The sequence below is a fragment of the Eretmochelys imbricata genome, chromosome 10 (assembly GCF_965152235.1).
Source record: "Eretmochelys imbricata isolate rEreImb1 chromosome 10, rEreImb1.hap1, whole genome shotgun sequence".
Lineage (NCBI taxonomy): Eukaryota > Metazoa > Chordata > Testudines > Cheloniidae > Eretmochelys > Eretmochelys imbricata.
Genome location: NC_135581.1, coordinates 57136442 through 57162531, shown reverse-complemented (window position 1 = coordinate 57162531; position 26090 = coordinate 57136442). Strand labels below are relative to the sequence as shown.

Genomic DNA, 26090 nt, shown 5'->3' with positions numbered 1-26090 from the left:
GTTTAAAGGTTAAATACACACAATACTGTTCCTGGCATTGTTTGAAAGGCTTTTAGAAGATTATTCCAGCAGCATATTGGTTTCTGTGTTGAATAAAGGGGTATGATTTTCAAAGGCTTATTCTGGCCTAAAACAATTGAGTGTTATTAATAATGGGGATTTTGTTTATGTTTTGGGTGGAATTTTGTGATCCCTCGACCAGATACCCACAAAAACCTTGGCACCAATGAAAAAGTACAGGGTGTGTTGAGAAAATCAGCATACAGTTTACCTAGGATATTCTAACATGCACATATAGCAAAAGCTCAGAATCATGTAATTCCTGCAGCAGAAAGGCTGAAAACTACCCGTAACAGCACAGAGATGGGCACTGTGTCATATTCTTATCAGGAAGAACGTGAGTAAATCAGCTACTGAACAGAATAAACAACAGGAGAAACAATGTAGCTGCATTTTCTTTAACTGTTACATAGAACATCACTGCCATTCCCCTCCTTCAGCGATTCTACCCAGAAAGCTTTAATAGTCAGCCAAAGCTCCAGAAGCTGCCCTGACTGCGCTCCTTTCCCTGGGTGGAATAGAGCTCATATCCTCTTAGGATAATACTATTTCAGAGAGATGCAGTTATATGTGGAATTTCTGGTAGTAATCCTGGTTCTGTTGAAGTCAATAGGAGTTTTGCCATTAACTTCAGTGCAGCCAGTATGTTTATACAAGTAGAATGTGATCCAATGTTTCAATAGCTCTGATTCATTTTCTCTATTTTAAACTTGTTTAACTCAATGGAGAAGTCAGGGTGGTGACTTTGTCAAGGACAACGGGTACCAAGTTGTGATAGGTCAGTGAAATAAGAAAAACAAGAGGAAATGGCAAATTAAAACACAAGCTATACTAATGGACAAGCGCTGCACACTATCTTCTGCTTCTTTAGTATCTCAGCGGTATGCTACCTCACTTGTCCAGCCACTCCATTCCACTCCCACTAGTGTCCTCTTAAGTCATACAAATTCCCCACAGTGTTGTCTTTTCAAACTAGTCATTGTTAGGGTGGAGACTTTGTGTGATAAGAATGAAGAGATTTTTAGTTTTGGGTGCAGTTTGAACCTTCAGGGGTGACAAAGAAATTGAAGTGAAATATGGGGGTCTCATGTTTCAGAGAGACTAAAACTCTGGCTTAGTTCTAGATCAGATGTGTAGTTAAAGCTATGAAACAGGTCCTCTGTGTTACCAATTTGTAATCAATAATCACAATTGTCAACATATGTCTATTTGAGCAGACTATATAAAATGATCCTTGTTTTGTGTATTTTATATTAACTGCAAGGATACGTAGCACTAATAGATTTTTGGCATGTGTCCTGGGTGAAATATGAGAGAGATTTTCTTCTGTTCCTGAATAATTACAAAGGAAACACATGCACAGATTATGAATAAGGTTTGCCACAGGACTCAGAATAGGTACAAAATAATAAATTACATTTGCTAAGATCTTTGATGAGTTACCATACAGTAAATGAGTTTGGAATCAGGAAAAAATTGAACGAATGAATGACATTCTTGATTTTTACAAGAGATTCATTTAGATGATTTAATTGTTTAATACTGATGACAGATTCATCTGCTTTGAACGCAGTGGCCAAGTCTGAGAAAAAGAACTGTCTAAGCATTTTAAAATGGGCATAGGTAGAACTTTTCTTATAAATGAATCCAAAATGGCAGCCACGTTAGACTCAATAGCTGGTTTAAAAACTTAAAATGCCTCTTTTTTCCATTTCAAAACACATACTTGAGCATTGCTTCAACTTATGCCCTGTGATATGTGTTTTCAATGGAAAAGAATGCTTTTATGATTTAAAACTTTGGAATTCTGCTTCCCAGATTTAGGTTTGGCGGCGATAACCACTGCATTGTCTCGTATCAGTGAAATTCTATTCTCTTATTTTTTAAAATATTGTTATTGGTATAGCTCTTAGATAATGTAATTTAGAGGTGGTTTCTGACAATCTGTTGAATAAAGGATAAGTCTGCTGAAAAGCACTTGGAGTCCTGATGGTATTTTATTACTGATTTTCTTGAGAATGGTTGTGAAAGCTAAAAGTATAATTTTATTTCATAATAATTTCTGTTCTTCACAACAGGTCTGAACATCCAGGACTTGAGCAACAACTGTCAATAAATGTAAAAGGATTTATCATTAACTAGTAATTAAACTGTGTGCACAGCAACATATGTGATTCTGAATATATTTCCGACTGCAATTCTTTGTAGAGAATGCGTTCTAGCCACTTCTGCTAGAAAACCACTTGCACATACATGGGCTCTGATGTCAAGAAACACTTCAACAACCTCGAGGAGACTGAAGACTATTTCATTGTAACTATGATATATGCAGATGTTAATGCCCTCATCAAGTTCCATTCCCAGCCACAAAATACCCACTATTTACAGGATTCCTCACTGATGATTTGGTTGCAATTAGTTTTGTGAAGCAGCATGTATCCTCTTACTAGGATCTAGCTCCTAACTGCAGCACTGTGTGTCACCAAACTCTCACAAATGGACTGAACAGGCCTAGGGAAAGACGTAAAAGGCCTGTGTACTTTCCGCACAACTGCTGATGTCCAGAGTTCAATTTTTTGAATGTCTTTAGGTTGACAGCAATTCACTGAGGTACCCTTCAGTTGCCGGAGTACATTTAAAAGGAAAGGCTGCCTATGATCAAAGAGCAGGGAGATTTGGAAAACATCTTTTTCATGTTTTCAAACATTTTCAAACATCAGCATGTGGAATTCAGGGGAAAAGCTGAGACACAACAACAGACAATATCCTCAAATGTTGTTAATGCCTGAGAGAATTTGCTACAGGAAACAGCCATCGCCCATCAGAAAAGGAGCTGCAGGTGCCATTACAGATGCAGTAATGTTTTCAGATAGAGGGGATTCTCCTTCCTCAGGAAGGGTTCACTAGAAGTTGCTGGAAAGTGTGTCTTCCATCTTCTGTACTATATGTAACCTAAATGGGGCAGCAACGAAACGGGCACATTGTTCGTAAAGGAGGTGTTCTGGTTACTCTCTGAGATGTTCTGTTCTTTGGAACACAGATACTTCAGATCTATTAAATCAATGCAGTTCTCCCCTTACTCTACTCTTTCCCTTTTTACATTGTTAAATGTGTTATTAATTGTATTGATGTTCAAATGTTCAGAAATTCCTATGCTGAAAAGAATACAGATTAAAAATACAAATAATATATTTCATGTGTGCAGTGTTCAAGCTTCTAGTCTATCTCCATTGTGGCTCAATGTCTAGAAAAGGCCTCTGGGCAGAATCATATCTGAACATGGGATGGTGCACCAGAAGCATGCTTATGGCTTACAACTATTTCTTGCCCCATTGACCCTCTGAGTTCAGTCTTTGCTCTGAAGGAATGTGCGGACAATACTGACAGCTGGGCTACATTGGAGTTGCTTTCATTTCAACCTCTGTACAAGTCATTTCTTCATGGCCTCAGTTTTTGTTGGCACTTGCATGGACATTAACAACCTTAGTATCGTTTTTGACCACACCTTTTCTGCAGAAAGCCCTATATGTTGTAAAAATGGCATTTTTATGTTGAAAAGGCCTCGTGATTTGTTATCTGATTGCTGACAGCCAAATTCTCCTTGCTGGAACAATGTGCAGGACCCAGAAAGATTAGATTTACTGTGCTGGGTACGTTTTGAACCCTTCAGGTTATGTCACTGGACTTCAGAAGCTCCTGAGAGTTACAATGGAAGGAAGCTGGTATTTCCATGCAGCCTGACGTGCAAGAAAACTGCCATGTAAGGCTTGTATGCAACATCAGCTCCCTTCTCTTCTATGGGGACAGGACCAGACGCAAAGCACCTATTCGTGTGTATGAAGTACTCTGTGTAATACAACGCAGATTTCAAATATGATTACAATTACATTTAAACATCTTTTAAAACTAAGTCTATTGTGACTATTTAAAAATACCAACAATTAGCACTTATATTGTGTTTCACAACTTCAAAGCATTTTCAGAATAGGAGCCCTTTAATCACCATCTAAGCATCCTTTATTTTCCGGGGGGATCTTGAAATCTCTGATACATTGAAACTACAGGCCCAGCCAAGAGGCACTTCCCTAATAATTTGATGGAATGTAGGTACCAGCAGTCTGAAAACCTCTAGAGGTTATATAAAAGTCCACACAAAGGGGATGTAACTCTTTGGGCTCCAGTTGATAGCTTTTGAAATTCCTCTACCTCCGGGAACAATATTTTTCCATTAGAATGAAAAGAAACATTGAGATGTGGGACAAGGGAAGAATTTATCTAAGTACAAGAGCACCAGGGAGCTGGCCACTGGCCAAATTTTGTTCTCTTCACCTGCCACTTCAGAACTCAGGGAAGCCAAACCAAAAATAACTTTTGTTTTTAGCACTTGCTTTTGTCTATTCATGCTTAGTGCTTTGGCATGCTTAGTGCTACATGCCTCCCTTCTGGTGTTCAATGGCTCTATGATGAAGGGTACGAAGAGAAGAATGCTGGTTTTGAATTTTTGAGCTGCCTTAAATGCCAGAAGCAATGTCCACATTTTCTGAGGAAGCTGGGTCAATATATACTTCATAAGGTACAGTACTCTAATGGGATTAAATCAAAGTCATTCAATTTCCAAAAAGGAGACTAAGGTTTTGTCTACACTTAGAAGTTTTGCCATTTTAGCTATGACAGCACAGTTAGAGCAGCAAAATCCCACTAGTGTAGCTATAGTTATACCAGTATGAAAGTGCTTATATCAGCATAGCCTATTTTGATTTGGTAAAGCACATTCTACCAGTATAACTGCACCTACACTGGGGTTTTACCAGAATAATTAGGTTGGCAAAAATGAAACCTAACTAACATAATTATGCCAGGAAAACATTTAAAGTGTCGACTGGCCCTAAACAGGGAGATTATCTCTCGAACTGGGGCTGACAGTAGAGAAGAGTCCTTTGTAATTCTTTCAAGCATTAATGTTCTTGAGCATCATCAGCTAGTTCTACAGTAAAGGTTGAGTTTTATTATATCTGTTTAATGGTGTATTACTGAATATATTTAACTGTGGCAAAGAAGTACAAAACCTTATCCACTCTTTTTTAAAAAATAAACAAATTCTTTTCACTGGTCATTGAAATCAGTCATTAAACTTGCAAACCTCAAGTGTAATGGCAGAATTTTTTGCTATTTGGTGAAAAACTTATCATTAAGGACACCCTGATACCTGGTGAAAAACATGCCATTCAGAGAAAGTTGCGGGAATATAGCCTATGTTTATCATTTTTTATTTTAAAATGAAGGAACGTTTCATGAAAAAACATCTATTTCATTAACTTTTGTTGCTTATAATTCACTTACAGTTAGAGATTTGTAATATCGTATTAATTACTGGTGACAGTGTTGTCATCAAATGAGAACTGCATACCTGGATTTGGGGTAACGAGTAGCTCTAACTTCGCTGTCCATGCTTCTGATCCTGGGACCAAACAGGCCCCTGTGGAAGTTAACTCAGCCTAAGGGATGATCTAAATTATGCTGGCTAGAACAGTCCTCTATGGGGCAGGGCACCTCTACCAATTTTGCCGCCCCCAGCAGTCGCCGCTGAATTGCCGCCACGCCTGGAGGAGTAGCGGAGCTGCCGCCCAAAGCCGCCATGGCAGGAAGAGCAGCGGAGCTGCCGCCGAGGGACACGGCCTGCCACCCCATTCTGAATGCCGCCCAAGCACCTGCCTGGAAAGCTGGTGCCTGGAGCCAGCCCTGCTACAGGCAGCTTTGCTGGCCAGAGCAGCGTGCTCCAGCCATACCCCTCCGTGCCTCTGGTCTACCCAGGAAATATCACCTATACCATGGAAGAGGGAAGTGTTACACAGAGCTGGTTGCTGGGTTTATGTCACATGAGGATTCCTCTGCAGGGGAATCCCCAGCTGCTCTGTGGCAGTGACACAAAGATCTGGATTTACGTCTCCAGCTGAGAGATACAAGTGTCGTAGTAAAGGAGCAAAGAAACAAAAATCTTATTTTCATCCAAGTGTCATAATAATTTCATCCGAGTAATAAAAACAGGGGGAGAAAATGACAGCAAATATACATCATATCAAAGGAACAAAAAATAAACACAGTTTGTAATACTCTATGAGAAGACAATTAGTCCAAAAGGTGCACAACCAAAATACTTTCCCACTTTAAATAATTTTTGTATCGATAAAAAATTGGTGATAGAAATATAAATATATCATTTTGATGTAAAACTCACCTGACTCCAGCTTCCAGCAAACCACTCCACTTTACCCACACAGGGTCCATTGTCACAGGGGATGGTTTCAGAGGGTCTGTTATTCCCACAGCCCTCCAGTGGCAAACTGCTGACATGGTTAGTCATACAAACTACTGACCGTGTTCGGACTCCTGCACCACATTCCGCAGAACACTGTACAATGGGAGACAAAATAGACACTCATTAGTCCCTTTCTTTGACCGATGGTTACACAATTAAATGAAGACCGGGAACAATCCTGGAAGTGCTAATGATACTATTCAATGCTCATTATTATTTGTATTACTGTTGTGCCAAAAGGCCCCATATCATGTCAGGGCTCTATTGCGCTTGGTGCTGTACAAACATAATAAAACACAGTCCCTGCTTTAAAGAGCTTACAATCTAAATGGACAAGAGAGATGAAAGGGATGAGGTGGGGAGGGAAGGATGTAACTTATAAGGACAGTGAGCAGGATGAAGTCATGGTAGTTCTTCAAAGCTCTTCTCCTCTACCCCAGATTTGTTTTATTTCCTTATATATGTGAGCAGAGGGAAGGGAAAATGGATGAATTTGACAAACAATATGAGACGTGTATGGCTCCATTTTCAAACTTTGATGCTTGAGGCAGGACACCCTGTTTCACATCTGGGTGCACCATTTTGCATTTATATACCAATAGTGACAGCCTACGGCTGACAAAGAGGATGGGGGCTGGGACGCCTTTCCTAGACCCCTGGCACTGGTACTGAGGTGGGCTGCAGAGCAAGTCTTGAAGTCTGTTGGTCATGTTGCAGGGTACAACAGCTAGAGCCACCACAGGGTGATAAAAAGGTACATGAAAGGGTCAGGCAAACCCTAACCCAATCGTTATTAACCCATCACTAATTATTAAACAAATAATTTCAGTGCAAAACTATTGACTGTAATATTTCCAGAGAACTTGATTCTGTGGTACGTTGACGTTCACATTTTTTCAGTGTTACTTCTTAACTGTACACTTCCTCCATATAACCCAAAGCATGTTTTCTAAACCTACACACACACACACACACACACACACACACACACACTCTTTTTTAAAATTCCCTTTGGGATCCATATTCCTCCTGGATCACGGCTAGGAGGAGATTTGATTTTTTAAATTTTATTTCTAAATTTGATCTGACTCCCTTTCCCATTTAAAAAAATGTCTAACCATGCTATTATTTTTTTCCCAGAACACAAGCCTACTGCAAAACCAATTGATATAGAAAGCCTGAAACCTACCATGGATGTAGGTCTCATTGAGGACTTTTGCTAGGATTAAAAAGTTTTTGATTGAATCTACCAAAGTTACAGGCATTTGACAATTATCTACTGAATATGAAACCTAAGATACAGTCATTAATTACATGATCACGGATGACTTTAGAAATTACCACAAAGTAGTCAAAGCACATCAAGGACAAAGTAGATGACCATAATGGTCCCTTCTGGTTTTAAAAATCCATGAATCTATGAAAGTTCAGATCCAGATTTCACAAAAGGTCAGGGAAGTTTTCAGATTTGAGGTTTTCCTTTGGCCTCTAGTTATTGAAAGTGAAAAGGTACCACCAAAATTGCAGGAAAAATCTGCAACTATATTACATTGCATTGTATTGTATTATAATGCATACACCAAGCATTAATTTTCACGTTTCATGACTTAATTACTAAACTTTGCTAACACTGAAACCTTAACATTGCATTAAATAAATTGTTTATTACTATACATAGATGGGTGGACACATTTGTCACAAACGTAAAGATGCTATGCAGTTATTCATTGCTCATCTTGGATTAGATTCCACTTAGCACACAACTTTAGCTATTCCCCTTGCACTCTGCCCTGGAATCTTTCTCCACGAGGAATAATTCTACCAGTTCAACACCCTGGGCAGCTTCTACTGCTGCCATTAAAAACAAACAAGCCTAACATGCCAGTGTTCAGTTTGGTATTTTGCATATAGCAGACTCTAGATTTCTTTGTCTATTTTTTCTTATTACTCACATTTTTCTTCTTAGCTGCACTTGATATTTTGTGTCTGGATTATTAAAAAGCAAGAAAAAGTGTGCAGCTTGCTGAAAGATAAGTGTGCAGCTTGCTGAAAGATGTGTGCATAACTAAATTTAAACAGCTACAAGCTGTTATATTATATTACACATGGAAAGAAAACCACAAATAACAATTTGTTACATGGTGAAAACATATGCTTGATTGGCATTTGCAATTTTATTTTTAATATATAATTTCATTAGCTAGGAGAAGTTATGCATTGCTGCTAGACTGTATAGAATATTCCTTGTGAATGAATGGATGGCTCTGTATTGGTTAGTGGACCCTTACTGCATTTTTAAAGGGATGACTCAAGGTACTGGTGATGGGACACAGACCTGGTCTCTCCTAGTTTGAATCTCGCTCCAGTCAGTGGTGACAGAAAGTCTACCCTATCTGAATTACAGTGCTGGTGATCTGTGGGGCTAGTGATTTATTGAGCTGGTGATTTCTGCCTAGTTCCAGCTGTCCACATTATAAAAAAACAATCACAACTGGCACTAGCTGCCTTTCCTGTTGGTCTTCTCAAGAGAGGCCAAGGATTGAATGGGCAATGGAAACCAAATTACCCCCTCACCATCCTGATGCATATTGGTAGGGTAATGTGGGAAACATATTGCTTTTGTAACTGTTCCATGGATTAACACCAGTAATTTACTTTCCGCTGTCATCCAGCCAGCACCTTTCAGAACGCACTTAAGCAAATACCTGATTTAAGCATACAAGTGCTTTGCTGAATTGGGACCTTGAAGAAGGTAAAGTGAGTTAACTGTTACAAATGATACTGATTGAATACTACTACTATTGTTAATACTAATTACTAATCAAAATATAATTTTGGAGTGGTTGAAAATTCAGGATTTAAACACATGCTTAAGTATTTTTCTGAATTAAGACTTGTGTCCCAAATTTCCTCCTGAATCTGAAAAATAAAAATAATTCAGTCTCTTCTAAATGATGCCTGCAAGTAACAGATATAAATCTCAGTCTCTTTGTGAGACAACCTAAAACCAGACCCCAGCTACTAAACTGATTGATTAAAATGGTCATGTTGCTGTACACAGCTCTCGTATTGGTCTACCCAGTATGCCTCTCTGCTCTAATATTATGAATTGGCAGTGTATTGATATGTACAAGAATCATAATTTGCAAACAAATCTGATAGCTAATTTTGTATGTAAATTACATGGGTTCTTTAAACACTGCTTACTTTGTAACGAAAGAGGTGCCAGGGCTCAAGCAATTTTTTTACTTTCATAATTGAAGTGGCAAGGCCAGCGATGTTGGAGCTATGAACTGCCAAGCTTAGAGGTGCTGGGGCTCAGCCCTGGCACAAGTTAAGTACTGCCTTTAAGTGTTAAAATATATGCTGGTCCCCTATTTAACACCGTGATCTATATAGTTCTCAATACATAAGTGTTTAACTGAGCCCCATAAATAATTAGAGGTTTCAGAGTAACAGCCGTGTTAGTCTGTATTCGCAAAAAGAAAAGGAGTACTTGTGGCACCTTAAAGACTAACCAATTTATTTGAGCATGAGCTTTCGTGAGCTACAGCTCACTTCATCGGATGCATACCGTGGAAACTGCAGCAGACTTTATATACACACAGAGATCATGAAACAATACCTCCTCCCACCCCACTGTCCTGCTGGTAATAGCTTATCTAAAGTGATCATCAAGTTGGGCCATTTCCAGCACAAATCCAGGTTTTCTCACCCTCCACCCCCCCACACACAAACTCACTCTCCTGCTGGTAATAGCCCATCCAAAGTGACAACTCTCTACACAATGTGCATGATAATCAAGGTGGGCCATTTCCTGCACAAATCCAGGTTCTCTCACCCCCTCACCCCCCTCCAAAAACCACACACACAAACTCACTCTCCTGCTGGTAATAGCTCATCCAAAGTGACCACTCTCCCTACAATGTGCATGATAATCAAGGTGGGCCATTTCCAGCACAAATCCAGGTTTTCTCACCCCCCCACCCCCATACACACACAGACTCACTCTCCTGCTGGTAATAGCTCATCCAAAGTGACCACTCTCCCTACAATGTGCATGGTAATCAAGGTGGGCCATGTCCAGCACAAATCCAGGCTTTCTCACCCCCCCACTTTTTTTCAGGGACACACACACACACACACAAACTCACTCTCCTGCTGGCAATAGCTCATCCAAACTGACCACTCTCCAAGTTTAAATCCAAGTTTAACCAGAACATCGGGGGGGGGGGGGGGTAGGAAAAAACAAGGGGAAATAGGCTACCTTGCATAATGACTTAGCCACTCCCAGTCTCTATTTAAGCCTAAATTAATAGTATCCAATTTGCAAATGAATTTCAATTCAGCAGTTTCTCGCTGGAGTCTGGATTTGAAGTTTTTTTGTTTTAAGATAGCGACCTTCATGTCTGTGATTGCGTGACCAGAGAGATTGAAGTGTTCTCCGACTGGTTTATGAATGTTATAATTCTTGACATCTGATTTGTGTCCATTTATTCTTTTACGTAGAGACTGTCCAGTTTGACCAATGTAAATGGCAGAGGGGCATTGCTGGCACATGATGGCATATATCACATTGGTGGATGTGCAGGTGAACGAGCCTCTGATAGTGTGGCTGATGTTATTAGGCCCTGTGATGGTGTCCCCTGAATAGATATGTGGGCACAGTTGGCAACGGGCTTTGTTGCAAGGATAAGTTCCTGGGTTAGTGGTTCTGTTGTGTGGTATGTGGTTGTTGGTGAGTATTTGCTCCAGGTTGCGGGGCTGTCTGTAGGCAAGGACTGGCCTGTCTCCCAAGATTTGTGAGAGTGTTGGGTCATCCTTTGGGATAGGTTGTAGATCCTTAATAATGCGTTGGAGGGGTTTTAGTTGGGGGCTGAAGGTGATGGCTAGTGGCGTTCTGTTATTTTCTTTGTTAGGCCTGTCCTGTAGTAGGTAACTTCTGGGAACTCTTCTGGCTCTATCAATCTGTTTCTTCACTTCCGCAGGTGGGTATTGTAGTTGTAAGAAAGCTTGACAGAGATCTTGTAGGTGTTTGTCTCTGTCTGAGGGGTTGGAGCAAATGCGGTTGTATCGCAGAGCTTGGCTGTAGACGATGGATCGTGTGGTGTGGTCAGGGTGAAAGCTGGAGGCATGTAGGTAGGAATAGCGGTCAGTAGGTTTCCGGTATAGGGTGGTGTTTATGTGACCATTGTTTATTAGCACTGTAGTGTCCAGGAAGTGGATCTCTTGTGTGGACTGGACCAGGCTGAGGTTGATGGTGGGATGGAAGTTGTTGAAATCATGGTGGAATTCCTCAAGGGCTTCTTTTCCATGGGTCCAGATGATGAAGATGTCATCAATATAGCGCAAGTAGAGTAGGGGCTTTAGGGGACGAGAGCTGAGGAAGCGTTGTTCTAAATCAGCCATAAAAATGTTGGCATACTGTGGGGCCATGCGGGTACCCATAGCAGTGCCGCTGATCTGAAGGTATACATTGTCCCCAAATGTAAAATAGTTATGGGTAAGGACAAAGTCACAAAGTTCAGCCATCAGGTTAGCCGTGACATTATCGGGGATAGTGTTCTTGACGGCTTCTAGTCCATCTTTGTGTGGAATGTTGGTGTAGAGGGCTTCTACATCCATAGTGGCCAGGATGGTGTTATCAGGAAGATCACCGATGGATCACTCCAGCGAGAAACTGCTGAATTGGAATTCATTTGCAAATTGGATACTATTAATTTAGGCTTAAATAGAGACTGGGAGTGGCTAAGTCATTATGCAAGGTAGCCTATTTCCCCTTGTTTTTTCCTACCCCCCCCCAGATGTTCTGGTTAAACTTGGATTTAAACTTGGAGAGTGGTCAGTTTGGATGAGCTATTGCCAGCAGGAGAGTGAGTTTGTGTGTGTGTGTGTTCCCTGGAAAAAAAGGGGGGGGGTGAGAAAGCCTGGATTTGTGCTGGACATGGCCTACCTTGATTACCATGCACATTGTAGGGAGAGTGGTCACTTTGGATGAGCTATTACCAGCAGGAGAGTGAGTTTGTGTGTGTATGGGGGTGGGGGGGTGAGAAAACCTGGATTTGTGCTGGAAATGGCCCACCTTGATTATCATGCACATTGTAGGGAGAGTGGTCACTTTGGATGAGCTATTACCAGCAGGAGAGTGAGTTTGTGTGTGTGGTTTTTGGAGGGGGGTGAGGGGGTGAGAGAACCTGGATTTGTGCAGGAAATGGCCCACCTTGATTATCATGCACATTGTGTAGAGAGTTGTCACTTTGGATGGGCTATTACCAGCAGGAGAGTGAGTTTGTGGGGGGGGGGTGGAGGGTGAGAAAACCTGGATTTGTGCTGGAAATGGCCCAACTTGATGATCACTTTAGATAAGCTATTACCAGCAGGACAGTGGGGTGGGAGGAGGTATTGTTTCATGATCTCTGTGTGTATATAAAGTCTGCTGCAGTTTCCACGGTACGCATCCGATGAAGTGAGCTGTAGCTCACGAAAGCTCATGCTCAAATAAATTGGTTAGTCTCTAAGGTGCCACAAGTACTCCTTTCCCATAAATAATTGTATTTCAAACCAACTAAGCAGGAATGTGCAGTGTTGCTGTAGCCATGTCTTAATGGATATTAGAGAAATAAGGTGGGTGAGGTAATATATTTTATTGGACCAACTTCTGTTAGTGAGAGAGGCAAGCTTCTTCAGTGCAAGCTCAAAAGCTTGTCTCTTTCACAAACTGAAGTTAGTCCAATAAAATATATTACCTCACTCACCTTGTCTCTCTAAGTGGGAATATGTCTTGTATCCACTCAGCATATTACACCCTAGGAAGGTATAGTTAAATATACGGTGAGGGGAGGGGCGGGGAAGCAGGAGCAGGGTTATCCTGCAAACAATTTCCTTATTTCTAAGTAATTTCCATTTGACAATCTAATTTACTTTTCTGCTTCCCAAACAAAACAGAATTGGGAACAAGCTTAGTCTGTGAAGTCTTCCAGAAATTCTCCATAGTCTTCTGTTTTAAATGATTATGTCTGAGCTGGATTAATGTCTCAAATAACAAAGGAAATACCAAATGGGAAGGTATCGAGCTATCCCACTCTGTGCTGTGAGATTTTACTACAGATTAGCTACCCACAAAGGATCTGAGCAGCAAATGTAAAACCCAAATGTTTCTTATTTTAGTTTTTGGTTTTCCATGTTGTTTTTTTCATAAGTAAAAACCTCCTATGTAAAAGCCAGGCTCCCAAGAGCTCAAAGGTACAGCCCAGCACAGGACTACAGTAGAGCCCTGCAGCAGGACTGGGATCCCACAGTTCCACAGGACCTGCTGCCATAATAGCAGGAGCAGATGGGAGCGGAATGAAAAAATAGTCCCACGGAGGGCTCTACCCAAAGGTACAGAGAGGGAGTATTTGGATAAAGCCATTCTTTCCCTTCCAGTTCTTACAGATTACACACATATGTTATGTTGCTTTGTAGTCCCACAAAAATACAAGTTTGGGTGACACCCACCCTGATATTCAGAGGCGTGCTATTTCTTTTATTCCCAAATTCCCTCCCTCAACAGTTCAGCTTGAAGACCCTTTTATTCCCTACCTTCTTAAAAAAAAAAATTGATACCAGTGTTTGTGAAAGCCAGAATGACCTCTGGGTAAAACTGATGTCTGATCTGGCACCACTTGCTCTGGGAGCAGCAGGCCTGAATTTCTGTGTTTATTCACAGGATAGGTAGAACAGGTAGACTGTGATTGTGCAAGCTTCCACACATTGATGTGCGACCTGGAGTTACATTGATAATTCAGTCTCCAATTCATATTCTAAACTGAGACAGTCAACATGGCTTCCAGGTAAGTGACAACAGCAGTGTAGACATTTGTCTACGAGGAGCTAAACTAAGCCCCCTCTCCCCACTCATTTCATGTGGTTTTAGGCCACAATTTTTAGCTTTAACTGAAGTTTAAAAAAAACCCAAAGAAACAAGTAACGTTTTCTAGTAAAGCATTGGTAAAACTTGCCAATTTCTGCTGATACCCCTTCTCCAGACCCCATCCCTATCCCACACATTATTTCCTGCAGTATTTAGAAGATTGTGCAAATCCTCTCCAATTTATGTACTACAGGAGGGCCACAAAAATAAAATGAATATCTATTTATGAAAAGTTAGAAAACAAAGTTACAAAAATCATTCACCTGCATTCCATCTAAACTATGTGAAAATTGGACACTAGTGCTTTTGGAATATACTCCAAGGTGAAGCAAGCAGTGGTAATAGGTGAAGGGCCAAATTTTCAAGAGAGCCCAATTCCCATTTAGGCACCCAAATAAAGGCCAGATTTTCAAAGGAGATCAGCGTACTGGGAGCAATGCTGATTTCTTTTGAAAATCTGGTCATAAGTGTCCCAAATAGAAATGGTCAGTTCCTATTTGTCTGAGATACTAAGCATGTTTAAACCACTTGGACTAAACAAATAGGAAAATTAGTCAGTGTGGAGTTAAATGAGCTAATGCAGCAGAACCACTCGAAACTTTGTAGAATTAGTGGTTAATTGGTAGTTACATTAAAAGAGTGAACCAGCCAAACCTTTCCCAGATGAATAGTAAAAATGCAGTAACTATTCTATAAATTCAGCTTATTTCCCACTTTATTTTTGTATTACCTGATTGGTGTCTTTATTTTTATTTAAAGTGACTGCTCTAACCTCTATTGTCCTAATACATGCTCATTATCTTTCAGATCCAAGAGTTATGCCCCTGCTCCCAACAACAGGGAGTTTTATTATGTCAAGTAATTGTTTAACCTTCTCTTGCCTTGATACACCAGAACAAGGGGAGTAGCTGACACAGGACCTCTCCAGAGAGATGCCAATGAAGATTTTCCTTCAGACTGGTTACTGTACTGGAAGGCACAGGCTACTACACATTAAGGACAGGTCTTCACTACCCGGATCGGCGGGTAGTGATCGATCCCCGAACGTGCTCCCTGTCGACTCCGCAACTCCAGCTCGCGAGAGGCAGAAGCGGAGTCGATGGGGGAGTGGCAGCGGTTGACTCACCGCCATCCTCATGGCCAGGTAAGTTGACCTAAGATACGCCAGCTTCAGCTACGCTATTCGCATAGCTGAAGTTGCGTATCTTAGGTCGACCCCTCCCCACCCCCAGTGTAGAGCAGGGCTAAGTTTTTTAAACCAAGGGAAAAGTGTGTGATGTGTTTAGAAGTAGGGTGATGGCTAGAAATACACTAGTGGTGGAAGAGCAATAATAGGCTAGCAACAGGAATTATGTGTGACCAGGGACTGTACCAAGTCACAACACAGTGAATTGCACTACCACAGTTAGTGATGTGAACAATTAGACCCCTCCTCAGAGTCTGAACCTTGGTGAGAGTTGGACTCCTAAAGATGTATGTAAATCCTTGAGGGGGGAAACATTTTTAGTAATTGCTTGTGAAATCTGGTGCACTATTATACTTAACTTCAGTGTTCTGTGATAAAATATGAGCTTGTTTTATTGTAATTCTAATCTCTATGTATAGTTTCCAGTTATAAAATGTCTGGGTCTATATTAATGTCTGCAAATATAATAGCATGCTGTATTGACCAGTGAGTGCCTGATTGCTTATAAACAAACCAATTTGTTTTTGGCAGTCACATGTTTTTTAGGAAATCTGAAGCAGCTGCATCATGTGAAAGGAAAACAAACTGGAGGAGGAATAAACGCTTCTTTAGGCATTGGCCACACTTCTATCAACATGTCCTTCAAAATTAGACTGGTTTTGTGTTTCATTGCAAGCTGAATACTGAGTTATGGCTTTGCACTGAAACATTGCAAAATTGGTGCCCTTATAGGGTTTCAACACAAAATGAGGGGAAACTTGACACTTTGACGGAGTTTTACTTAAAACTTGGAAGAAAAAAATCACATTTGCATGATCTCCTGTGAGGTGGAACTGCTGCACTTTCCATGGCTTTCCCCAGGCCTTCCTTACCCATCACTCCACCAGGACCAGGAGGATTCTATTTTATATGTCCACTGTTAGAAACAATCATTGTTAATCATAATACACCATGGGATACAGGCAGTGGTGGATTTAGAGTTAGTAGGGCCTGTGATGTTCTGTACCTCAGGTGAATACCCTGCACCCCCACGTTCATCCTTATACTATGATTGTATGGTATTCAATGCAAAGTTTGTCATGTCGGGTGTCTTCGGAAGGCTCATGATGTAATGAGCATTGTTGTTATGGTAATGTTATAGGTTTTAATTTAATTCATATAGTTATGAGGCTGAAAATGTATCCTCATGGCTTACAACAAGCCCAGGCAAAAACTCTCCAAGAGCAGAGGGGTAGTTCACACGTCATCAGGGCATGTATGGGACAAACCCAGCCCATCCTCACAGGAACAAAGGACACTGGCCTAGGCAGCAACAAAGGATCTGTTGGACAAAGTCAGTCACCCCCCTTCCTTTGGTCAGTTTGGGACTGCTCACCTGACTCTGAAGGGGGAAGGGGGCAAAGCCAAGAGGGAAAAAAGGACATGATAAAAGGAAGAGACGTTGCCATGCTCTTCCTCTCTCTTCCATCTCCATACATCACCACCAAGCGACTGAAGCGCTGATCAAAGGGGAGAGCCTGACTGAAGGGCAACCAGCCAGCCTGTGGTGGGAAGCATCTAAGTTTGTAAGGGCACTGAAAATGTTAAGATCAGCTTATAATGTGTTTTGCTTTTATTTCATTTGACCAAATCCGACTTGTTGTGCTTTGACTTATAATCACTTAAAATCTATCTTTGTAGTTAATACATTTGTTTGTTTATTCTACCCGAAGCAGTGCATTTGGTTTGAAGTCAGAAACTCCCCTTGGGATAACAAGCCTGGTGCATATCAATTTCTTTGTTAAATTGACGAACTCATATAAGCTTGCAGCATCCAGCAGGCATAACTGGACACTGCAAGACAGAGGTTCCTAGGGTTGTGTCTGGGACTGGAGATATTGGCTAGTGTCATTTGGTTGCACAATCCAAGGAGCAGCTCACATGCCAGAGGCTGTGCGTGAACAACCCAGGAGTGGGGGTTCTCACAGCAGAGCAGGGTAACGCTGGCTTCCAGAGTCAAGGATTGTAGTGACCTGGCAGATCACTGGTCCAGATAACACCAGGGGAACGTCACAGGGCCCTGTGTGGAGCTTCATTTTTGGGGCCTCCCCCACAGGACCCAGCCAAGAAAAAGAACATTCTCTCTTATCTCCTCTCCATTTTGCATTCTTCTTTTCTTCATCCTCCTCCTATATTATAAATAATGGGAAGTAAATGAAAATAAAGCTAGGTACCTTAATTGGGGCAGTGGGTGTGGAGGGTGGGCTCTGGGAGGAAATTTGGGTGCTGGCTGTGGGCTCTGGGCTGGGGGTTGGGGTGTGGGAGGCATGTGGGCTCTGGGAGGAAGTTTGGGTGTGAGGTGCAGGCTGTAGGCTGGGGCAAGGGGTTGGGGTGCAGGATGGGGGCAAGAGGGAGGCACTTATCTCGGGCAGCGCGGCTCCCAAAGTGACCGGCATGCACACCCCTCCAGCAGCAGCTCCTAGGAGGGGGGAGCAGGGCGGTCTCCACGCACCACTGCCTGCAGGCACCACCCCTGCAGCTCACATTGGCTGCAGCTCCCGGCCAATGGGAACTGCGGAGTTGGTGCTTGGGGCGGGGGCAGTGCGCAGAGACACCCCACCTCCAGAGGCCACAGGGACATGCTGGCTGCTTCTGGGAGCAAAGTGGCACAGAGGGAGGGAGGCAGAGCAGGAGGAAAGCTGCCTTAGCCCTGCTGAGCTGCTGCTGGCATGTCTCTATGCACCCCTTGGTGGGAGGGGGACGGCAGGTCTCCATGCGCTGCCCAGGGCAGGGGCAGCATGCAGAGCCGCCTCCCCCCTGCACCAGGGGTGCGCAGAGACATGTCAGCAGCCGGCCACTTCTGGGAGTGGCGTGGGGCCACCGGCCACGGCATGCAGGCAGCCTGCCTGCCTAAGCCCTGCTGCGCCGCCGTCTGGGACTCAGAGGCAGGTTGTCAGATATTTGTCCTGCATTTTGGGGGGCCCCCTGTCATTGAGAGCCCCATGCTACTGTGGTTTGTTTCATCGTAAATCTGCTCCTGGATACGGTTAACTAGGGTTTCTATTGCTTCTGGCAAGCTAGCTAATCTAGTATACCAAATCAGTCACCCATACAAACAGTCCCTGAACATTCTGCTGCTCTAAGCAACCACCTGTTCCACCTCCTTTTTAGAGTCAGCTTTGGGAGGACAATTTGGCAGCCTTCAATATCAGAACTGTAGGCATTTCAGAATAATTTAACAATTTGGAAGGTTATATTGTATATTGATTTCTAAAAGCCACCTGGAATTCCTAGGGTGAATTTCTCAAGTGATGAAGAATGCACTGTCAAAATATACGACACTAAACAACAGGAAATAGTTTCACTGAAATATAAGTCAGCTAGCCTGTTGAAGATGAGATTTGTGCCAGGTTACAGAGCAGTAAACTGCAGTGGATAGGCCTAATTTTATGGTGGAACTCCAGCCAGCCATCTCAAGGCTGAATGTTCAAGACCAGTAAGAAGTCAGTATTAACAGGAATAATCCTGGTAAGGGTATAAATCATCTGAAATTGACACAGAATTTTAAAAGCAGCAGATAGCACTAAAACTGCGTCTAAAACAATATATAAACAGAAAGTTCAAGGGGTAACATTTTCAAAAGCATCTAAGTCCAGTTGGAATTTAGGCTCATAGGTGAGTTAATTGATTTTGAAAATGAGACTTAAGTACTTTAGAAATTTTTCACCATTATCTTTTCCTTATTAGAAAGACAGGGTGGATGAAGTAGCCAGTTAAATCCTCTCCAGTAACAGCTGTGTGAGGAAAATGGGTGTGTGTGTGTAAGTGGGTTATTGATTGTTGTAATAAGCCATAAACCCAATGTGACAAGGTAGATGAGGTAATATCTTTTATTGAACCAACTTTGGTTGGTGAGAGAGACAAATGTTTGAGTTTACGCTGAAGAAGCTTGTCTCTCTCACCGACAGAAGTTGGTCCAATAAAAGATATTACCTCACCCATCTTGTCTCTGTAATATCCTGGGACTGACACGGCTACAACAACTGCATACATAAATCCAGGTTTCCACAGTATGCATCCGATGACGTGAGCTGTAGCTCACGAAAGCTTATGCTCAAATAAATTGGTTAGTCTCTAAGGTACCACAAGTACTCCTTTTCTTTATACATAAATCCAGTGTCTCTATTTAGTCCATTATTTTTAGTGTCTGGCAAAGTAATGAATTTAAGCTCCCAGGTTAATCTTTTGAAGGTGTTTGAGGATGAGCACTGAGAGGTCAGATATAGAGTGATCGCTTTTTGAAAAGTGTTCACCCACAGTGATATGGTGTTTTTGTCTTTTATCATTTTTCTATGTGAGTTCATTCGAGAGTGTAATGATTGTCTCATTTCACCCACACAGTTGTTACTCGGACATTTAGTGCACTGGATGAGATCCTGTTGTGATACACAGGAGTAGGAGCCCATGGATCTTGAAAGGTGTGTTGTGGGGGGTGTTGATCATCGTAGCAATGAAGACATGTCTACAGATATTGCATCTGTTGTTCTGGCAGGGACTGACACTGCTTTGAGTTGGCGTGTCCTAGTCTGTGGGAAGCTGGCTTCTGCTGATGAGCTTGGAGAGGTTTGGGGGTTGTTTGTAGGCCCGAAAAGAAGATTCAGGAAAGATGTATTTCAGGATGTGGTCCCCACTGAGTATGGGTTGAAATTGTTTAATGATACCCTGTATGGGTTCCAGTGTGGGGTGGTAGGTGACAACTAGGAGTGCGCTGTCCAAGTGTGTTTTATTTCTATATTGAAGCAGATTCTCTTGGGATATTTTGTGCGGCCCATTTCATGATGCAATTTAATTCTCTGGTGGAGTGTCCTTGTTTTTTGAAGGTGGTTTTAAGTGTGTTAAGGTGTATATCCCGGACTTTGTCCTCGGACCATAGTCTCTGGCGCCTGAGTTCCTGGCTGTAGATAACAGATATCTTGGTGTATTTTGGAGTGGTTACTGGATCTGTGAAGGTAGGTGTGGCAATCTGTGGGTTTCTTGTATATAGTTGTCTGTCGGGCTTCACTGCTGAAGCTGAATGTGGTGTCAAGGAAGTTGATGCTAGTGTGGGAGCATTCTAGAGAGAGTTTAATTGATGGGTGGTGGTTGTTGAAGTTGTGGTGGAAATCTATGATGGAGTTTTGGTTGTCCATCCAGAGGATGAAAATATCATTAATGTAACTCAGGTATATCATTTGTTTCTTGGTGCATTTACCCAGAAATTCTTCCTCAAGGTGGCCCATGACGAGGTTGGCATACTGGGGAACCATCCTAATACCCATGGCTTTTCCCAGGGTTTGGAAAAAGTGTTTGTTGTTGAATATAAAATTGTTATGGGTGGGGATGAAATGGATGAGTTTGGCAATGTATTTGGGGTCATGTTTCGCAATGTATTTGGGGTCATCTGCATGTTGTCCATTGTCTTGTAGAAATTTGAGGCAGGCAGCAATGCTGTCATTGGGAGGGATTTTTTTCCTTTCCCACCCCATGACTGGACAGCTGTTAACCAAACACTTCACCTTGAGCGGTGCCTTGAAATATGTGTTAACTAGTTATGATAAGCAATCTGTTCCATCTTGTAATTAGCAGTGACACTCTGAATACATTTCCCAGATATGAAGAAGAGTTCTGTGTAAGCTTGAAAGCTTGTCTCTCTTACTGACAGAGATTGGTCCAATAAAAGATATTGCCTCACCCCCCTTCTCTCTCTAATATCCTGGGATCAACATAGCTACAACAACACTTCATACATCTTCTCCTTATCTCAGGGCATGTCTACACTTACCATGGATAGACGCTGTGGTGATCGATCCACTGGGGGTCAATTTAGCGGGTCTCCCATTGACTCCGGTACTCCACCAGAATGAGAAGCATAAGTTAAGTCAATGGCAGAGTTTCTCCTGTTGACCCAGGGCGGTGTAGACATAGCAGTAAGTCGACCTGAACTATGTTGACTCCAGCTACGTTATTCACGTAGCTGGAGATGCGTAACTTAGATCGACTTAAGCCCATAGTGTAGACCTGCCTCAGTTCTGCCACTGAGGCTTGAGGATATGTCATTGCACTTTCTCAACCTAATTTTTCAATTGTTGTGACATACTGTTTATTTATGACATTTAACTTTCATAACTAAATGTATGGTCTTTTGATTATAAAACACAGAACTGGGATTCAAGTGTCCTGAGTTCTTTTTCCAGCTTTGCTATAGACTCACATTGTCACCCTGTACATAAAACTTATCTTCTGAACTTCAGTTGTTCTGAGCACCTGCAAACCCCTGGAAGTCAGATGCTCAGCGCTTCTGAAACCTTAAGGTTGTCTATGGAAGTACTTCCCTACACAAAATCCACAGTTAACCTGTGGAACTGATTGCCAGAAGATGTTGTGAAGGCCAAAAGTATAACTGGGTTTAAAAAAATTAGATACATTGATGAAAGATAGGTCCACCAATTGCTATTAGCCAAGATGGTCAGGGATGCAATCTATGCTCCAGGTGTCCCTAAACCGCTGACTGCCAGAAGCTGGAACTAGACAATAAGGGATGAATCACTCAATAACTGACCTGTTCTGTTCATTCTCTCTGAAGCATCTGGAATTGGCCATTGTCAGAGACAGCATACTGGGCTAGATAGACCACTGGTCTGAACCAATATGCCTGTTCTTGTGTACCTACATTTCCTCATCTGTTAAATGAGTGTATGTGAAGCACCCTAGAATCCCTCCAACGGGAGACGTAAGGTAAGTATTATTATTTCATTTTATTGTAGCACAGTTGAGATTCAAAGCTAGTCTTGCTTTGCTGTTCCCTAATGCACAATGCTGTCTTCTTTCCAGCTTTTATTTTGGCTTCCAAATATCATTAACATTTTAAAAGCTCTTCCCTGTAAATATGTACTAAATATAAAATGAGAAGCAAATGAACAAACAAAAATATTGAGCACACCGGCCAGTTGACAGAGAACACGGGTGATTTTCGCACCATAGTAAAATAGGAGAGTGTGCGTTCCCTGCTTCTCATTCTCCAGTAAACTGAACTATAGATCAGAACCATATGGACCATTAGCAACAACATTTCCAGGCCACATGGATCTCATCTAATTTCTGTCAACCTAGTTTTGTTGATATGTTTGGTAAGGGTCACCAACCTTATACCCTGGCCTAAACTGATTTATGAATTCGAATCCAAATGTGGTGAAACTTTGCAGTTTTAACACAGTATTATTTTGAGCAGGGGCACCATTTTGGGGGGGGGGAGGGCAGGGGAGAGCTCTAGCCCTCCCCTCCCCCCAAGTTTCATAGGGGAGGTCTACTCACCCTAGCCCCAGATGGAGCTCTTAACTGCAACAGCTTGAGGGTGATATGGGATGAGTTCCAAAGCTGGGAGCAGCATAGCCTTTGAGGCAAGGAGTTTGTTTATAAACAGAGGTAGGGTGATTGAGATAAAAAAAGGCTTACCATTAAAGTAGGTTTCAGAGTGGCAGCCGTGTTAGTCTGTATTCACAAAAAGAAAAGGAGTACTTGTGGCACCTTAGAGACTAACAAATTTATTTGAGCATTAAAGTAGATTAAGTAGATTAAGGATCCTTAGATGATCCTGAATGCACTGCCAGGCACTTCAGTTAAAAGATTGGAAACAAAGGGTAGGCATAAAAGGTGAGAATGGAGAGAGGTACATTGTGGTGTCCCTCAGGGGTCTGTACTGGGACCAGTCCTATTCAACATATTCATAAATGATCTGGAAAAAGGGGTACATAGTGATGTGGTAAATTTTGCATACGATACAAAATTACTCAAGATAGTTAAGTCCAAAGCAGACTGCAAAGAGTTACAAAGGGATCTCACAAAACTGCGTGACTGGGCAACACAATGGCAGAAGAAATTCAGTGTTGATAAATGCAAAGTAACGCACTTGGCAAAATATAAGCCCAACTATACATACAAAATGATGGGGTCTAAATTAGCTGTTACCACTCAAGAAAAGAACAGGAGTACTTGTGGCACCTTAGAGACTAACAAATTTATTGGAGCATAAGCTTTCGTGAGCTTTTGCGAATACAGACTAACACGGCTGCTACTCTGAAATCACTCAAGAAAGACATCTTGGAGTCATTGTGGATAGTTCTCTGAAAACAGCTGCTCAATGTGCAGTGGCAATTAAAAAAACTAACAGAACATTGGAAATCATTAGGAAAGGGATAGATAATAAGAGAAAAATATCATATTGCCTCTATACAAATCCACGGTACACCAACATATTGAATAGTGTGTGCACATTTGGTCACCCCGTCTCAAAAAAATATACTGGATTTGGAAAAGGTACAGAGAAGGGCAACAGAAATGATTAGGAGTTACTAACCCCACAGAGTTAGTAATAATGTAAGAATATACATTAAAATTTAAAACCTAACAAGTGTCCCTTAAGCAACTTGCCACAAGATGTCAAAACATGTTGTTATTAGAGCTGAGTGGGTCTAATATTTATTTAATTTTCTTTCTTTTATAAAGGAATTAGATACAGGGCTCCTGTCAGCTAATTGATAAGTTATCTGCCAAAAAACTAGAGTTCTCAAGTGCCTAAGTAGTCTCATGAATCATGGTTAAAGTCCCCCCCAACCAAAATCTGAAATGGTGCCCCTGATTTTGAGCTGTCAGATTCATTGCAAGAGAGACTTGGGAAGATCTACGCAAATTTGTTTCTGCAAACTCATGATAGTAAATTCCCCAAGTTTTACTGAGCTTTTCTGTAAGTGAAAAAAATCTCAGATAATGTAAACGCAGCCTTTGGAATTTGGAGAGTTAATTAGCCGGTCAATTTTTTTTTCATAGAAAAAGAAACAATGAATGTAGTATGACAAATAGAAACAGATGAAGTTCTTGTTAAATGTTTTGGGCCCAATCCTGCTCCTGTTGACTTCGATGGGAACAATATTTGGTGTTTAACCTACTACTGCTCTCACTTTTCATACTGAAATAAATATCTCAGTGTATTTCAGTTGGAGCTTAGTAGATATCAGAGTCAGGTATCTGACACCTAACTTTAAATTCTTTAAGTATTTACTGGATCATGTCACTCTCTAAACTTGTGGTTGATTGGTTTATTTTTTAAGAGGATGAGTGTGGAAGGTCTGACCACCATATACAGAAGAAGATACACCACGTGATCCACACTGTGGTCATGCAAACTGTAAGCTTTGCACATGCAATGTATATAAACCCCAAAGTCCATAAGACTCTACATAAGCGCATACACAGGATTCTGTCAATGTTCCTTGAAATAACTATTAAGGTAATGCTCTGATTTTTTTGTGGTTTGGAAATTGTCTGTTATGAGTCTCCTTGATCTGATATGCAGCCTCTCTCTAGTTTCTTTACTTAACAGAGGTTGCTTAATGGTGGTTATTAGACAGCATGTCACTACATCAATTCAAGCTTAGTTTACATATAGTGTTAGATTATGACAGAAGGAGCACTACAGAGAACGATGCTTTACTCTTCAAAGATTTGCTTCAGGGAGATTGCTTGGAGCAAGATGGCTTGTTCTAGGAGGGAATCAGAACTCGGTTTTATATAGCGCCTTTCAGACCCTGGGTATACAAAAGCATTTTACCAAGCAGTGTTAGTGCAGTGACTGAAGGTAACAGCAGCTGCCAATATGCTCAATACTATAATAACTAATACTCTTAGCTGGGTAGCTCATTTTATGGTCTGCTGTATAATTCTATTATTAAGGTAGAATTTCTAATGGTAATTGATTTCTATTAGTGTGTTCTTGAATAGTTCATACTATAGACGACGAGTAAATTTTTAGAAATATACACTACAGCATGTCATTAGGGCTGAGACCATTACCGAACCCGCATCTCAATTAGGTATATAATTTAATACAATTTTTCATTAATTCTCCTGTTCATGGATCACAGAGTGCACCCTTCAGATCACCAGAGCCCAGTTCTCTGTCAATGTTGTGGCCTGCCCTATACTATGGCTGAGGTGGGTGAGGTTGGAAGCCATGACATCCCTTCAGCATGTGTGAGGCTGTTCAGGAGGACTTCTCCATCCAGCTATTGTTGGATCAAATGTATGCAGCTGGAGGGCTGATATGCTCGAGGAGGTTTGAAGGACAGTCTGTAAACTGAAGAATGGCCATGCTGCTGGTATTTGCAGTATAGCTGCAGAGCTAATTGAGCATGGTGGGGATTCCATTTTGGGAGGGCTGACCCACATTATCAACAAAATATGGATTCATGAGAAACTACCCGACGACTGGTGCCATGGGATTATTCCCCCATTTTGGAAAGGGTAAGGCAATGCTCTGGTGTGCTCTAATCACCACAGCATCACTCTGCCTTCCTTTCCAAGCAAACTGTTCATGATGGTTCTTCTTGAGCGTGTTAAGCACACCATAAGAAATCTACACCATCTACAGAAACTTCCAGTCAGAGTGACTCAAATTATAAATATGTATTGGTATTAAGGACACAAAAATCTTTTTTAAAAAGCGTAATGATGAGTTATTTAAAAATTTTCCTACCCCAAAATTTCCTGTTACTTCAACAAATCATAGAAACATAGAAATGTAGGACTGGAAGGGACCACGATAA

General features: G+C 41.6%; 1 protein-coding gene across 2 annotated transcripts in view; it reads right to left on the bottom strand.

Annotated features, from left to right (window-relative positions):
• THSD4 (thrombospondin type 1 domain containing 4) overlaps positions 1–26090 on the bottom strand; it is a 589516-nt gene that overhangs the window by 22982 nt on the left and 540444 nt on the right. For both annotated transcript variants that reach the window (XM_077828709.1, XM_077828710.1), the window contains one exon: positions 6296–6469. In XM_077828709.1, coding sequence (XP_077684835.1) covers positions 6296–6469 — 174 coding nt within the window. The remainder of the gene's footprint in view (positions 1–6295; positions 6470–26090) is intronic.